General features: G+C 37.6%; 1 protein-coding gene across 1 annotated transcript; it reads left to right on the plus strand.

The window, feature by feature from the left end:
* Positions 1 to 8693: 8693 nt before the first annotated feature.
* Gpr174 (G protein-coupled receptor 174) lies at positions 8694 to 11824 on the plus strand. Its single transcript, XM_052745718.1, has one exon. The coding sequence runs from the start codon at positions 9240 to 9242 to the stop codon at positions 10245 to 10247; it is 1008 nt and encodes a 335-aa protein (XP_052601678.1). The 5' UTR covers positions 8694 to 9239; the 3' UTR covers positions 10248 to 11824.
* Positions 11825 to 15820: the final 3996 nt, after the last annotated feature.

Consider the following 15820-nt stretch of genomic DNA (forward strand, 5'->3'; position numbering starts at 1 on the left):
GAATATTTGTGTTTAGTGTAGGACAATGGACTTAGGGTTTTCCAATGATTAGAAGTTTCATTCAACTTTTTCCACTTGAAAATCATGTTGGCTAGTGAAAGGAGAGCATCAGCTGCACTCAGAGGTAGCTAGAAAAATCTTAAGGGAGATGCTCTACTGTGGGGGACCAGCCCCCACCTTAACCTGGGTACTCTTGAGGAGTGAGGGATAAGATATTTAGATAGAAGTAGAGAGGGGAGAGAAACAGATAGAAACACGGGGATAGCCTCGGGAGGGCCTGGATCCTTATCCACTGACCCAGAACTTTATTCAAAAGGGTTTTTATAACAATGCCAAGAGGCAAGGCAAAAGATCTTCCCCTTGCTAGATACAGCCAAGTGTAGATGCTTCCAAATACCTGGTACCCAGGCCAATGGTCCAATCATCTTCTTATGCAGCCCTGCTGGTAAAGCAAGCTCAAATCTCACTAGGAAACCTCTGTGGGCTCCCACACTCTTCTTAGGAGCATTCCTGAGTTTTAGGATGAAACGTAGAGATAGAAATTCATTAGATAAAAGTAGCTTATATACATATACCAAAGTATCATAGTTAGATACAGTATTTTGTACAACAAATATACACTAATAAAAATTGTAGCTAATGGTGTGGGAATAAAAACAGGAGGAGTATAGACTTTAGGAATGTGTAGTCTTGACTTTCAGTTTAATTTACTTCAGCAAACAGCAAATATGTCCTTTTTAATTTACATTTTTTAAATATTGAGATTATAAATTTAACTACATTTCTTCCTTCTCTTTCTTTCATCCAAAACCCTCCCAAATACCTCTTTTCACTCTCTTTCAAATTCATCTTTTCATTGTTAATGCATGCATATATATATTTATATATGTATATTTATAAATATTACCTGCTCATTCTGTATAATGTTACTTGTATATGTGTTTTCATAGCTGACCATTTGGCACTGGACAACCAATTGGTGTATTCTTCCCTGGGAAAGATCATCTGTCCCATCCCCAGCTTTCCTCAGTTGCCTACAGTTCTCTGTGTAGAGTTGAAACCTCATGGGCTTTTCTCAGTCCAGTTTGGCATGTCCATCAATGCTGTCCTTGTTCAGCTCATGTTTGGGTGGTTCTGTTGGTGAGACTTTATGGGTATAGCTTCTGACATTACTAGGAGACACAATTTCACAGCAAACTCCCTGATCCTTTGTCTCTTGCCATCTTCCCTCCTCTTCCCCGGTGTTCCCTGAACCTTATGTGTGGAAGCATTTCATAGATGTATCCATTGGGACTGGGCTCAACACTTCTGCATTTTGATGGGGTGTGGTTGTCTGTAGTGGTTTCTGTCTGTTGCAAAGTGAAGTTTCTTTAATGAGGGGTAAGAACTGCATTTATTTGTAGGTATAAGGGCAAATGTTTATAGTTTGTTGTTAGGTATTATGCTGGTTTAGTTATTTAGTAATTGTAAGTTCTCTATTACATTTTTCCCTCTTACATACTTACATTATCTATAATCACATTCTTACACACTGTATGGTGTTTTATTCTTTTCCACTGGAATTTAGGTTCAAGAAGAAAAAGGTCACACACCTTTTTATGTTGTCTATATTCCCAGTACCAAGTATGGCACCTGGCAAAATGTAGATGCTGAGTAAATATTGGTCCAGTAAATATTTGATGAATATACCAAGCCAGGATCTCAGAACCTATAGGACTCAGAAATACACAAGACTCAGCCCACAACTTCAAGGAGTTTCTGGCTTAGTAGGAATTGGGTATAATGGGCAGGAGGACAAGAGCATAAATAATGCACATATAATTAGCAAAAGGAAGAGGAAGTTGAGTTCTTGTAAAAAGTCACAAATACGATGTTAAGATGACAGCTAACATAATAGTGTTGTTTTAACCACAGAATGTTTCAGGAAGAACAGGAAACTTAAGGAAATTAGAAAGAAAGGAAAAGAAAAGAGAAAAGAAAAGTAAGAGGAAGGAAGGAAGAAAGGAAAGAAGGAAGGAAGGAAGAAAGAAAAGAAAATTAGTGGACAAAGAGATGCTGCAGGCTAATGCAGCATCAATATCACTGCTGTCTGTGAAAACTAAAAAGGTGATCTGAAGAGTATGACTTCGTTAGAATTGTGTATTCAGTCTGCTAGAAAAATAGCAAGAGATAACTTTGTGAAGGTACATAGCACTGTTATAAAGATTGATTTCCATTCCATATAGCTTCTGATTTGTACATAATAATAAAGAGCTAACCTAGAAAAAAATAATGAAAATAATGAAAGCCTTTTGTAGAATGGAGCAGAATAAAAACAGACAAAGAAATTAAGTAATAAAGACCTAAACTGGGGTAAAAGATGGAAATTTTAAAATGGGGTGATAATAAAAATGCCCTTGCAGATCACCCAATGACAGAGAAATGGAATGAGATCTACATGAACAGCCTGGACATGAGTGGGGGTAATGAAAGGCGAGGGTTGAGGGAAAGAGAGCTTGGGGGAGCGGGAGATCCCAGCTGGATCAACAACAGAGAGGGAGAACAAGGAATAGGAGACCATGGTAAATGAAGACCACATGAGAATAGGAAGAAGCAAAATGCTAGAGAGGCCCACAGAAATCCACAAAGATACCCACACAACAGACTGCTGGCAATGGTCGAGAGACAGCCCGATCTGACCTACTCTGGTGATGGGATGGCCAAACACCCTAATTGTTGTGCTAGAAACCTCATCCAACTACTGAGGGATCTGGATGCAGAGATCCATGACTAGGCCCTGGGTGGATCTCTGGGAGTCCAATTAGCGAGAATGAGGAGGGTTTATATGAGCGAGAATTGTTGAGACCAAGGTTGGATAAAGCACAGGGACAAATAGCCAAATGAATGGAAACACATGAACTATGAACCAATGGCTGAGGGGTCCCCACTGGATCAGGCCCTCCGAATGGGTGAGACAGTTGATTGGCTTGATCTGTTTGGGAGGCATCCAGGCAGTGGGACCAGATCTTGTGCTCATTGCATGAGTTGGCTGTTTGAAACCTGGGACCTATGCAGGATTGTTTGGCTCGGCCTGGGAGGAGGGGACTAGACCTACCTGGACTGAGTCTACCAGGTTGACCTCAGTCTGTGGGGAAGGCTTTGCCCTGGAGGAGATGGGAATGGGGGGGGGTTGGGGGGAAGGTGAGGGGGACGGGAGGGGGGAAAACAAGGGAATCCGTGGCTGATATGTAGAACTGAATTGTATTGCAAAATAAATTAAAATAAATTAAAAAAAAGAATGCCCTTGCAGAAAAGTCACTTAATGTAAGTAATGTTTATTGAGCACTTATTGTATACTCACAATGTACTAAATGTATTACCTATATTAGCACAGTAAATTCTCATACTGTCTCTCCAAGTTTGATACCATGATTATTGTCATTTTTAGTGTACATGTGCTCATGTACTATGGCATCTGTGCCTGACTTCATATTTTACTTAATACATTTTTTCCTCCAGATTAAGCAGTTTTGTTGCAAATGACAGAATTTCCTTATTTTCAAAGACTGAATATTATTGAGCACATGCACAGATGTTTCTTTATATATTCATTGTTGATGACTACATACATTCATTCTGTATATTCTCTGAAAGAGACGATGCTGAAATGAACATGAGAATGTTGTTTGTTTTTGCTCTTTTGGGGGGCCCACCACCCAGCTCCCAAATAAATCACTCACAGAGGCTTATTCTTAATTATAAATGCCTGACCTTAGCTTGGCTTGTTTCTAGCCAGCTTTCCTTTTCTTAAATTATCCCATCTATCTTTTGCCTCTGGGCTCTTACCTTTTCTTCTGTATATCTTACTGTCACTCTTACTCCATGGCTGGCTATGTAGCTGGGTGGCTGACCCCTAGCATCATCGTCTCCTCCTCTTTCTCACTCTTTCTTCTTTTCCTCCCAGTTTTCCCCTATTTATTCTCTCTGCTACCAGTCCTGCCTATCTTTTCTCCTGACTTGCTATTGGCCATTCAGCTCTTTATTAAACCATCAGGTGTTCTAGACAGGCAAAGTAACACAGCTTCACAGAGTTAAACAAATGCAACATAAAAGAATACAACACATCTTTATATCATTAAACAAATGTTCCACAGCATAGACAAATGTAACACATCTTAAATATAACACACTAATATTCTACAACATGAGAGTGAAGATATTTCTTCAAAATACTTATTTCTTTCCTTTTAGATAGCTACAAAGAATAGGAATATTGAATCATGTGATGGTTCTATTTTAATTTTTTTAGGAACTACAATCCACTTTTTGCAATATGGCACCAATTTATATTCCCTCCAATAAGATAGAAAAAAATCAATTTCTCTACATTTTCACCAGAACTTTTTTTTTGAATTGTTATAAAAGGCGTTCTTAATGTTGTGAGTGATATTTCATGGTGGGTTATAATTTGCACTTCCCTGGTTATTAGTGATGTTAACATCTCTTCATACACTTCTTATCTGCCATCTAAATTTCTCTATCACCGAATCAAAATCACCACACGTGAATATATTTCAAAGATATCATCTCTTTTCAGAACTGGACTGTTTGTTAACACCTCTTTCACTATCAATTCTATTCTTTAGAGTAATACATAAATGTTATAATACCAAGTTTCTATATCGTCCTTACTTGAGTAAGATCAAATATTTAACATCTTCAAGCTAAATGCCTTTTAAATAAAGTGAGACCCACATTTTTAGGCAAAACGTGATATTTTACTTACCAGGCAATTTACTTACCAGGCAAAATAGCAACAATAATTCCTTCAAGGGCTGAATCATGCACACTTCAAACCACATGGAGTTGATAATCCAAACCAGGATGTTTCATAATTCTCTTTTCATTTTTATTCTTCCCACGTATCTTTAAAGTCTGTTAAATCCTTCTAGATTTCAGCAGCCTTGAGGCAACTATCCAAGTCCCTAAGCTAAATTTGTTTACCTCAGAAGAAGGGTCATGGGCTCAGCTGAGTCAGCCTTTAGGGGATTTGATTCTCTGTTCTGGTGCTCTGCTCTCTTGTCTTGGATAATTAAGAGGTGACTAAATGTCCCATGTAAATGGAAATATTTAAAGAGAGGCTGGTTTCCCACTTGTTTTCACAACATCTGGGAAGGATTTGAATAAAATCACTGGCCCCTAAACGATGCTTCAAGGACAAATACAATGCTGACTATATCAGAATCATATGGGAAAACTTTTTAAAATACAAATTTCTGGCCTTACCTAAAACATGTTGAATCAAAATCTCTAGAGGAAACACCTGGAAAGCTGTATTCATTTTTTGTTATTTTAAAGAAAAAGTCTTCCTCACATGGGTCTGAAGATCGGCTAAGTTCATGAAACAGTGGTGGAGATTAGAGTTTCAGAAGATTCAACTGAGTTTAGTTGTTAAAATGCACATTTGGATTCTGCAGATCCTGAGGGAAGAGCTGAGATTCTTCTGAATTTCTAAGAGGCTTCCATAATTGTTGGCTCAGACATTTTTAGTAACAAAATGTTGGATTATTTTTCAAGTTTTTTCTAGTTTTATTTTTCTGCACTTTGTAGAACAGTGGTTCTCAATCTTCCTAGTGCTAAGACCCTTTAATATTGTTCCTCATGTTGTGGTAACCACCAACCATAAAATTATTTTCATTGCTACTTCTTAACTGCAATTTTGTTACTGTTATGAATCATAATGTAAATATCTGTGTGTTCCAGTAATCTTAGGTGACCCCAGTGAAAAAGGTCATTTGACCCCCCCCAAAGAAGTCACAACCTATAGGTTGAGAACCACTGTTATAGAACCTTACTCAGTTCTATTAAAAATAATGTATTTTATACATAGACTTTATTTTCTTATTTTACCTATATACAATAGATTTTGATTATATCCATATCCCACTCCATCCACCTTCTCCAGATCTCCTCAATATGTCTCCTTCCCAAATTTATATCCTCTTCTGATTTTTAAAATAACCCACTGAGTCCATTGAGAATTGCCCATGTGTGTGGGGTCATCCACTGGAGGATGGGCAACCTATCAGTGGCTATACCCCCAAAGAAAAATGATTCTCTCTCCTCTTAGTAGCCATTAACTGCCAATAATTCCTCATCTAGGGATAAAACCTTCTGAGCTCCTCCCCTATTTATACTGGAAATTTAATCGGGTTAATCTTGTGCAGGTAAACTCAGCTGCTCATAATTTCATGAGTGCAAAAAAGAAATTTCAATCCAGATAGAGGATACCCTCCATATGGGTTCTTGGTAAGGGCATCTCCAGTGCCCCCTCACCCCAAATAAAACAACTCAGGCTGTTACCATTGCTCTTAGTGGCCCAGCAGAATTAGATTGCAGGATCCTATTGCTGAACATACCACATACTTTGGTTGTAAGACATATAGGAATTATTTTTTTCTTTTATTCTTCTCTCATACATCACATCCCAACTACAGTTTTCCCTCCCTCCACTCTTCCCCATACTCCTCCCACCTCCCCTCTCCCCCATACCCACTCTTCCTCTGTTTCCCTTCATGAAAAGAGCAGGCTTCCCAGGGATATCAACTGAACATGGCATAATAAGTTAAAATAAGACTAAGCACAAACCTTCATGTGAAGGCTAAATGAGGCAGCCCAGTAGGAGGAAAAGGGTCCTAAGAGCAGACAAAAGGGTCAGAGACACCCCCTGCTCCCACTGTTACGAATCACACAAGAATACCAAGTTACACAACCTTATCATATATGTAGAGGACCTAGCTCAGACCCATACAGGGTCTATGACTGTCAGTTCAGTCTCTGTGAGCTCCTATGAGCGCTGCTTAGTTGATTTTTTGGGCTGTGTTCTCATGGTGTCCTTGAGCCCTCTGACTCCTACACTTCTTCCTCCCTCCTCTTTTTTCCCTCCCTCCTCTTTTACAGGGTTCCCCTGCTCTGCCTAATGTTTGGCTGTAAGTCTCTGTATCTGCTCCTATCAGCTGCTGGAGGAAGCCTCTCTGATGATTATTGGGCTAGGCACAGATCCTACGAGTATAGCAGAATATCATTAGGAATCATTTCATTGTATTTTCCCTCTAGTTATGTTTGGCTCTATCCTAGCTGTCTGGGCTAACCAGCCCCTGGTTCCTGGCCGTCCAGATATTTCAGGCATGGGTTCCTTCTCATGGCATGGGCCTCAAGTTGGACCAGTCATTGGTTGGCCACTCCCATAAGTTCTGCACCACTTTTACTCCAGCACATTTAGGTTGAAGGTTTTGTAGCTGGGCTGATGTCCCAGTCCCACTGCTGGAAGCCTTGCTTGGTTACAGAAGATGACTGGTTCAGGCTTCCTATCCTCCATTACTAGGAATCTTCACTGGGGTCACTCTCAAAGATTTCAGGGGGTTTCCAAATTACCCCCTAGTGCTGCCTCCATTTCAGTTGTCTCTCCCAGTATTCTCTTCCTCCATGCCTCTCCCCCTGCTCCTCTGGTTCCCATTCCCACCCACCCGAGTCCACTTGCAAAAATCTATTCTCTTTCCCCTTCCCAGAGAGATCCATGTGCTGACTCTTGAGCCCTCCTTGTTACTTAGCCTCTCTGAGTCTTTGGATTATAGCATGGTTATCCTTTACTTTACAGCTAATATCCACTTATAAGCGAGTACGTACCATGCTTGTCTTTCTGGGGCTGGAATACCTTACTCAGGATGATTTTTTTACTTTGATCCACTGACCTGCAAATTTTATGATGGCATTTTTTAAACACCTGAGTGTAAATGTACCACATTTTTTTATCCATTCTTCAGTTGAGGGACCTCTGAGGTTGTTTCCAGTTTCTGGCTACTATGAATAAATCTGCTATGAACATAGCTGGGCAAGTATCCTTGTGGTAGGGTGGAGCATCCTTTGGATATGTGCCTAGGAGTGGTATGGCTGGGTCTTAGATTGATTCCAAATTTTCTGAGGAACCACAATATTGATTTCCATAGTGACTGTACAAGTTTGCACTCCCACAGGATGGAGGAGTGTTCCTGGATAACCAACTTTTGTTGTGTCAGATGATATTCTGTAGGCCTCTGAAGGAAAAGACATCAGTGGTCTTTTTCAGTACTGGACACTCTATGCTGTTCTACAAACCTGAGGAAAAAAGATGTGCCCACTGGTGCAATAATGACACACATGTTAGGGAGATAAACAACTGATTAGGTTTGAGGCCTGTTCCATAGGAGAATATTCATGACTGGCACTATAAACCTTTCCAAAAGCCTATGGCTAGGAAGGCCATCAGTTCTAGAAGGGAATCTACCCTTTTGTTTTGCTTAATGATCATGTTGTCAAAATGCCTTCTAAATATTTGTTTATACCCCCAGGTCTGTGCTGCTCTCAACCTTGATCAGAAAAGCTTCTTTTTGCAATGGGAAGCAATTAATGCAGAGCCCCATAACTGACCAAAATGCTAAGAATAAGTGACTGTGACTTCTCAGCACTAAGTAAGATATCTATATCAGCCACACAGTGAGGCTCAGCAAATATCATTGAAAAGGAGACTGAAGAATGTAAGAGCTAGAGTATGAGGAGGACTTTTATGAAACATTGTCTTCTGGATATAACATGACCAGCAAATGCAGTGTTTTTTCATTTGAAAATGCCGTGTATAATGGGCTTATTTTCTTTTACTTGCAGGTTTGTCTTTTTTTCCTCTCACTTGTTCAATTTCAATATAGATCTGAAAAGGTCTCAGAAAAAAGACCCAGCAGTGTTAATCATCCTGGAATAGCAGCAGACCTGCTGTGCACTGAAGCAAACCTTTCTTCTGTGTGAACTGGGCCAAAAAGAATCCACGAAATATACTTCCAAACACCTGTAAAGTGATGATCATCACTTGGGAAATCGAGAAGCTGACATATGACGTAGTTCTGAACCAAATGGGAGATATCCAACTGCCATGATGTTCCAGAAGGCCTTACTACAAAATAAACAAGAGTAGAAAATTTTAACCATGTTTCATGTGTGCTTGCACACTATCTTTCTGTAGATATTGTAGACAAGTCAAAGGCTAACCTACAACCATTTTTTTAAAGTTCCCAAATAATATACAGAGGCTAACAATTGTGGCAAAGGGTTGTTTTATATTCTGTCCCTCTTACCCATTGATCAGCCATCTTGTGAAAAAATGCAGCAGTTACTTATGGATTTAGATTTTGAATGACCATTAGGCAAAGACCATTTCTTTAGAAATAATCATGATTGATAATTATACATGTAACAAGACTGATGGAGACAATACAGATTTTCGGTACTTCATTTATGCAGTGACATACACTGTTATTCTTGTGCCAGGTCTCATAGGGAACATATTAGCCTTGTGGGTATTTTATGGCTATATGAAAGAAACCAAAAGGGCTGTGGTATTTATGATAAATTTGGCCATTGCTGACTTATTGCAAATTCTTTCTCTGCCACTGAGGATCTTTTACTACTTGAACCATGACTGGCCATTCGGTCCTGGCCTCTGCATGTTTTGTTTCTATCTCAAATATGTTAACATGTATGCAAGCATCTACTTCTTAGTCTGCATCAGCGTACGAAGATTTTGGTTTCTCATGTACCCCTTTCGTTTCAATGACTGCAAACAGAAATATGACTTGTATATCAGCATTGTTGGCTGGCTGATCATCTGCCTTGCCTGCCTACTCTTTCCTCTCCTCAGAACCAATGATGATACCCCAGGCAACAGAACCAAATGCTTTGTGGATCTTCCTACCAGGAATGTCAATCTGGCCCAATCTGTAGCAATGATAACTATTGGAGAGTTGGTTGGGTTTGTTACTCCTCTTATGATTGTCCTATACTGTACCTGGAAAACAGCTTTATCATTACAAAATAAATACCCCATCTCTCAACATCTTGGAGAGAAAAAGAAAGCCTTGAAGATGATTCTGACCTGTGCAGGGGTATTTCTAATTTGCTTTGCACCATATCACTTCAGCTTTCCTTTAGATTTCCTAGTTAAGTCCAATGAAATTAAGAGCTGCCTAGCCAGAAGAGTGATTCTAATATTTCATTCTGTGGCTCTGTGCCTGGCAAGTCTGAATTCCTGCCTTGACCCAATTATATATTATTTCACCACCAATGAGTTCAGAAGACGTCTTTCAAGACAAGATTTGCCTGATAGCATCCAACTCCATACAAAATCATACAAAATTGTGAGTAACCATAACACCTCTACAATGGCAACTGAACTATGCTAAATAAAACCCCAAACTAAACATGGCCTAGAATGAAAGTACCAGAACACATTTGCAATACCCCGTCAACAAGATAGTACTCACAAAAGCAATCACAACTTTTAAATGTGTTCTATATTACTTAAATGGGGAATGCACATATTTATGGCAGGACCTATTTAGAACATTATGTTTCATTATCATTGCTGGTGACATGTCTATGCAGTAATGTATAACCAAGTCTTTAAGACTTAAGTGGTAAAATTTTTATGACACTCTACGCACATATGCTCTCAGCTAGAGTCATCAGCTTTGTCTGTGAACCTAAGTCACAAAGAGATTACTAGCTCAAGCTCACCTTAAGTATTGCGTTTTCTTACCTGGGATGATGAACTCATCAGAGGGAATGCAATTGTCTATTTGTAGTAGTGATCACAATTTGCATTCCAACAACATTTGGTTATGTTTAAAGTGGGATAAACAATATTTTATGTACACATAACATTACAAAAATAGAATAATTTTTATCTCCAAGATATGATTCCATTCCATGATTTGAAAACTCCTATGCTTGGTTTCTTCAGTTAGTGTCAATATGAAATACTGTCACATCTAGTGAGTGAATGAAATTATGAAATCAGGCTTTGGTATATTTAAACTAAGAACAACAAAACATTCATGACACACAATTATTTTCTGTGATTGTATAAAATGCTACATTGAATATTTCCAGGGAAGGCAGTTTTGTAGAGTCAACCCAATATGACTCAGATGGCCTCTAGGCTTAAGAGAAAGGAAACAGGTGACAATCACAGTACTAGCTCTCTTAAACTAGTTCCAAGGAACACCTTCAGAAATGTATGAACCTGCCTAATAGAGGGATTTTTCCCTCATGTTTTAGAATTAAAGAAATCTAATAGGTTACTGCACTTACTGAGCCTATGGAAGAAACTGCGCCAATTATTCACTAAGCTTGGGCCAGAGTGAAAAGAAGAAGCAACTATTGTCCTTCATTCCCCAAGCTAAGTGGTTCCTGTAGGCGCATCTACACAAGCCAGAGTAAGGCTTGAAGACACTGGTCATGTGGGCTTTCAAGTCTGCATTTCTTTTTCAGTTAAGTTTTATGATTATAAAGTCTACACAGATTACCTCTCAGAAACTGTTAAAAGCAATTTTTTCACCTTTTGAGAAAAGTGGAGATCATTCCAGCAGCCTTAGGCACTCCTTATAAAAGCTTTGCCTACTACCTACTTGGTACTATTGAGCAGAAAAAACTGGGGTATGTGGCTATAAGTACTGGGATAGTCTGAATCATGCTATACATTACAAATAAGATTACTTTTTAAAATGTTTGAATAAGAGAATGGAAAGAGAACACACTCTTCTTTACATTGGAAAAAATGTGGAAACCAAGCAAGGATTTTTTTATATCCAGAAAAATAGTTTTAGGCATATAGTTAGTTATATGTTTTTTTTGGGGGGGTGGGAAACTGGTTCAATCAACATGAATTCTAACTCCTAATGCTACCAGAAAATTTCTAAAGTTTTGTTCTGAGCAAGTATTGATTATGCTTGTACATTTTTATGAAAATAACAATGGAATAGAAAAATGACTTTGTGCTGCTAGCAACAGTATATTTATGTATTTCCTAGTTGTTCCTTGTAATGTACATATGTTTTGATGTATTAAATAAGTGTTGAATTTTGTTTTCAAAAGGAACTATAAATGTGTTTGGTCTGTTTTAAAGTGACTTATGTTTCAGTATAATTTTATGTTGTAATCATTTGTGGAACTACAAAACAAATGTGGGTGCTTGGAATAGAACTCACTTTTATAATGTCTACGCTTACTTTTTTGTAGCATGGATTACACTTCTTAAAGTCACTTTGGGAGATCACTGTTTGAACTTTTTCTAACATTGATTTCACTATACTCATACTATTTTTTTAAGGGAGAGGAAATATTTCTAGGATATTATTGATAATCTTGGAGTGGTTGAGGGTACAGCTCATTTGTTAGGCAGTCCTTTTACATCATTTAGGTAAAAGACAGGTGTGTAATGATTTTATCCTATTTATCTACCCAGACATGCCCATCCAGGTTTGTATTCAGCATCTGGTTTTCCTGATTCTTCATCTTCCTCATCAATATTTGGATTTTGCTCTATCCCCCACCCCTTCTGATCAACTTATCCACAATAAGGTGCTAATTATTAATGTTAACTTCATATTAATTTACCAAGAAATATCTGAAGTTCATACCACAGTAATAGGCATTAACATGGAGTGGTGACATGCAATGGAGAGATTGCAGGCACAGAGAGATGAGCTGGAAAGGAAGACAATGGAAAAAGAGTCTTAGAGCAATCCTTTCAGATAATGCAGTACAAATAACAGTCTACTTTGCTTTCCATTTGTGAGGATGCTAAATTCCAAGAAATGTCTCCATGAACATGGATATAAATTTCCCAGGTTTTTGCTTGAAATTTATTTTCCCTGTCTCTGTTCTAACACAAGACGTAGTTTTCAGAGAAAAATCTAATGTAAGAGAGAAATAGTATTTCAGGTACTACCAAGCAGTTACCTCTTTTCTGATGTTCCACTCTCCTGGAAAAGTCTCTTCTGCAGTTCTCTTATTTATCATCTTGAGTTTTATATTACCAAATACAAAGAGAGTCTTAATTGTGGTAGTGTATACTTAAAGATAAATCATCTCATATTTCTTTCATAAAGATTTTAAATTTTAGTCTCAAAATTAAGCGAATTATTTTAATAAAAATTTGCATATAGAATGTTTTGCATGCCGTTGATATTGTCTTTATTTTTATTGCTTATATTATCTTAATGACATGGTTTATGTGTTATGTATTTTCATTTTCATGCAATGAAACACCAAATACTATTAACTGGTGGTTCATGGAGAGGAGCTATTTGCCCTACAAACAACCATGCTCTGTAAAGATTCATCAGTGGAACTCCATACAACTTAATTTTTATGCCACCTTTTGGTTTACCTTCCAAGATACTGTGAAATGTTATATCTGGAGTTTATTTACAGCTCTTATTTATCACATGAATTTTAATAATAAAGATTGTCTCTGTAATTAAATAGAAATGTTCTGACTCTGGATGTCTTGCGTGAACATTTCTTTCAGCAAACTGATAGACTTAAGAACTGATAGTGGGGTCACATACATGGACTCATGTTCCTGGGGGTCTATCCTTTTTTTTAACCTACTGGAATGGTGGATTCCATTCTCAAAGATCAAGATGAGTCATTCCCTCTGTGTTACCCTACCTCAGGCCTCCGCTAAGTCTAATTTTGTTTTTTCTACTTTAGCAATTTACTCCTCATTGTGTGTAAAGCCCTAGACTATTTGTGAAGCCTAAGTATCTTCAGTAATAACCAAATTGTTATGAATTACATACACATTTTAGCTGTTGCAGAAAGGCATTCTTAGGATATGGTATAAGGGTTTTTTTAAAAAGTGAAACATCTGACACTTTGGTAGATCTAAAGAAAATAATAGAACTATAAATACATGAACTGCCTCATGCTTCAAGTACCCTCAAACCACTTAGAAAACTTCCTGTGGCCCTGTGAAACCATATAAGAAGTAACTTCATCACCTTCAAAACCATATTCTGCTAGAGTAATGGTAGGAGGAAGAAAGTGAGAGACAGACTTGTAAGAAAATGTAGCTGTTTAAGCTTACATATTTTCTCAGTTTTTAAAGGATGTGGTCTGTGTGGAGGGGGAAGGAGACTATATGAGCAAACTTCCTTGAACTTCACAGACCATTTCTTCAACAGAACCTCTTTAGCTTTAACTAGTATTTAATTTTGCCAAGACCATAATACTTCCTTATTGTTGACTATATTAATTTCTTCTCACTCTTAACATCTGACCCATCTATAGGCACAACCCTATTTAAGTCCTATACTTACCTTCTTGTGCACATTCAAAGAATAACTGAATAACATTTCCATAGGTAGACCTGTCCTTAGGCTTGGTCATCCAATCTCAATTGCTTTTTGTTTTTCTAAGAGTCTTTTCAGTTTGATTTGGGAACATAATGATATGGTACAAGTTTTCAGACCTTTGCAATGTTTCATATCCAAAATTTATAAGAATACTAATAGTATTGAAAATAAATCAAGTAAGAGGAGCAAAAGCAAAAGTTTGAAAAAACTTTTGTCCATGTTGTAAATTTAGGGAGTGTGAACATAAGGTGGTTGTACTGTAAACTCCCCATTCTGTCTTTGAACAATGTAAAAGATATAATACTAGACGAAATGACCTGAATCACACTACTGTCTACTTCATTTTGCCACTCTGCTATGGAGAAGTTCAAACATGTTGAAAGAAGAATGGATATAATGAACCCCTATTATTCAGCTTCATAGAATATCCACACATGACACATCTCTGTCACTGATTTTTTTTTTTTGGTTTTTCGAGACAGGGTTTCTCTGTGTAGCTTTGCGCCTTTCCTGGAACTCGCTTTGGAGACCAGGCTGGCCTCGAACTCACAGAGATCCGCCTGCCTCTGCCTCCCGAGTGCTGGGATTAAAGGCGTGCGCCACCACCGCCCGGCTGTCACTGATTTTTATTCCCCAGATTTTGTTTACATTTCAGACATTACTAAATTCCATTTGACAACACTTAAATAAATAATAATAATACTTAAGTTAACTATTTGATGTATTGCAAAAGATCATTATCTTTTTTTAGAAACTAATTTTAGATATTTCAGTAAGGATACCAAACACTAGACTCCAGCAAGTAAAATCCCTTTTGAGGAATCCAAACCAATTCCAACGTATTAACCTGTTTCTGCTTCATTGATGTGGATCTTATCTCTATTGCAGAAGTGTGATGGAGACTATTGTTAAACCCAGTTCATGTATTCTTCGCTCCAAACATATTATAATAACAAACTATCGCCATCATGGGAAGGAGTCCAATACTGTGAGAGTCATTGAATGTAAAAATACTAGTGTTGACAGACTGTATTTCTACATTTTAAGGAAAACTAAATGTTAGAATTTACTTATGTAGATATACAACCTGCATTTTTTTCTGAAACCTGTGGCATAGTTATGTGAACTTTATGACCTATTTTATTCCTCATAATCTATTCTGATAAAGGAGAATTAAGTATCTGTGGTTCAGATAGTGTTAATAATTCCGTGACCTGAATTACACAAAAAAAATACAGCTTGTTCATATAAAAGTCTTAATCAGTATGGTGGGAATTCAGACTTTTGTCTTATGGCATCAATAGTTTTTGGATGTTTCTCTAGCCTGAGTCATGCCAGATATTGTTTTTCCACAAAAGGTAGTTCTATACATTTATCTTTTCTCTCTGCCGATACTGTACTTCAACAGTCCTTTTCCTTATCTCAGTTTTTAAAGCACAGTGTTCAAGAAAGGGAATCAATCTTTGTCTCCATCAAAGGATAAAAAATAAAAAAATGTAACATATGCACACAATTGAATTGTATTCAATTACAAATAAAATTTCTACATCATTTGCAACAAAATGATTGGAATTAGAAATAATCATGCTAAGTAAAGGAGGTACACTCATAAA

This window comes from Peromyscus californicus, unplaced genomic scaffold (genome assembly GCF_007827085.1).
Source record: "Peromyscus californicus insignis strain IS unplaced genomic scaffold, ASM782708v3 Scaffold_10__1_contigs__length_136768540, whole genome shotgun sequence".
Taxonomy (NCBI): domain Eukaryota; kingdom Metazoa; phylum Chordata; class Mammalia; order Rodentia; family Cricetidae; genus Peromyscus; species Peromyscus californicus.

Bases quoted from the DNA above. Each gene is read 5' to 3' on its own strand.
- Gpr174 (XM_052745718.1), top strand. From the start codon at position 9,240: ATGATTGATAATTATACATGTAACAAGACTGATGGAGACAATACAGAT.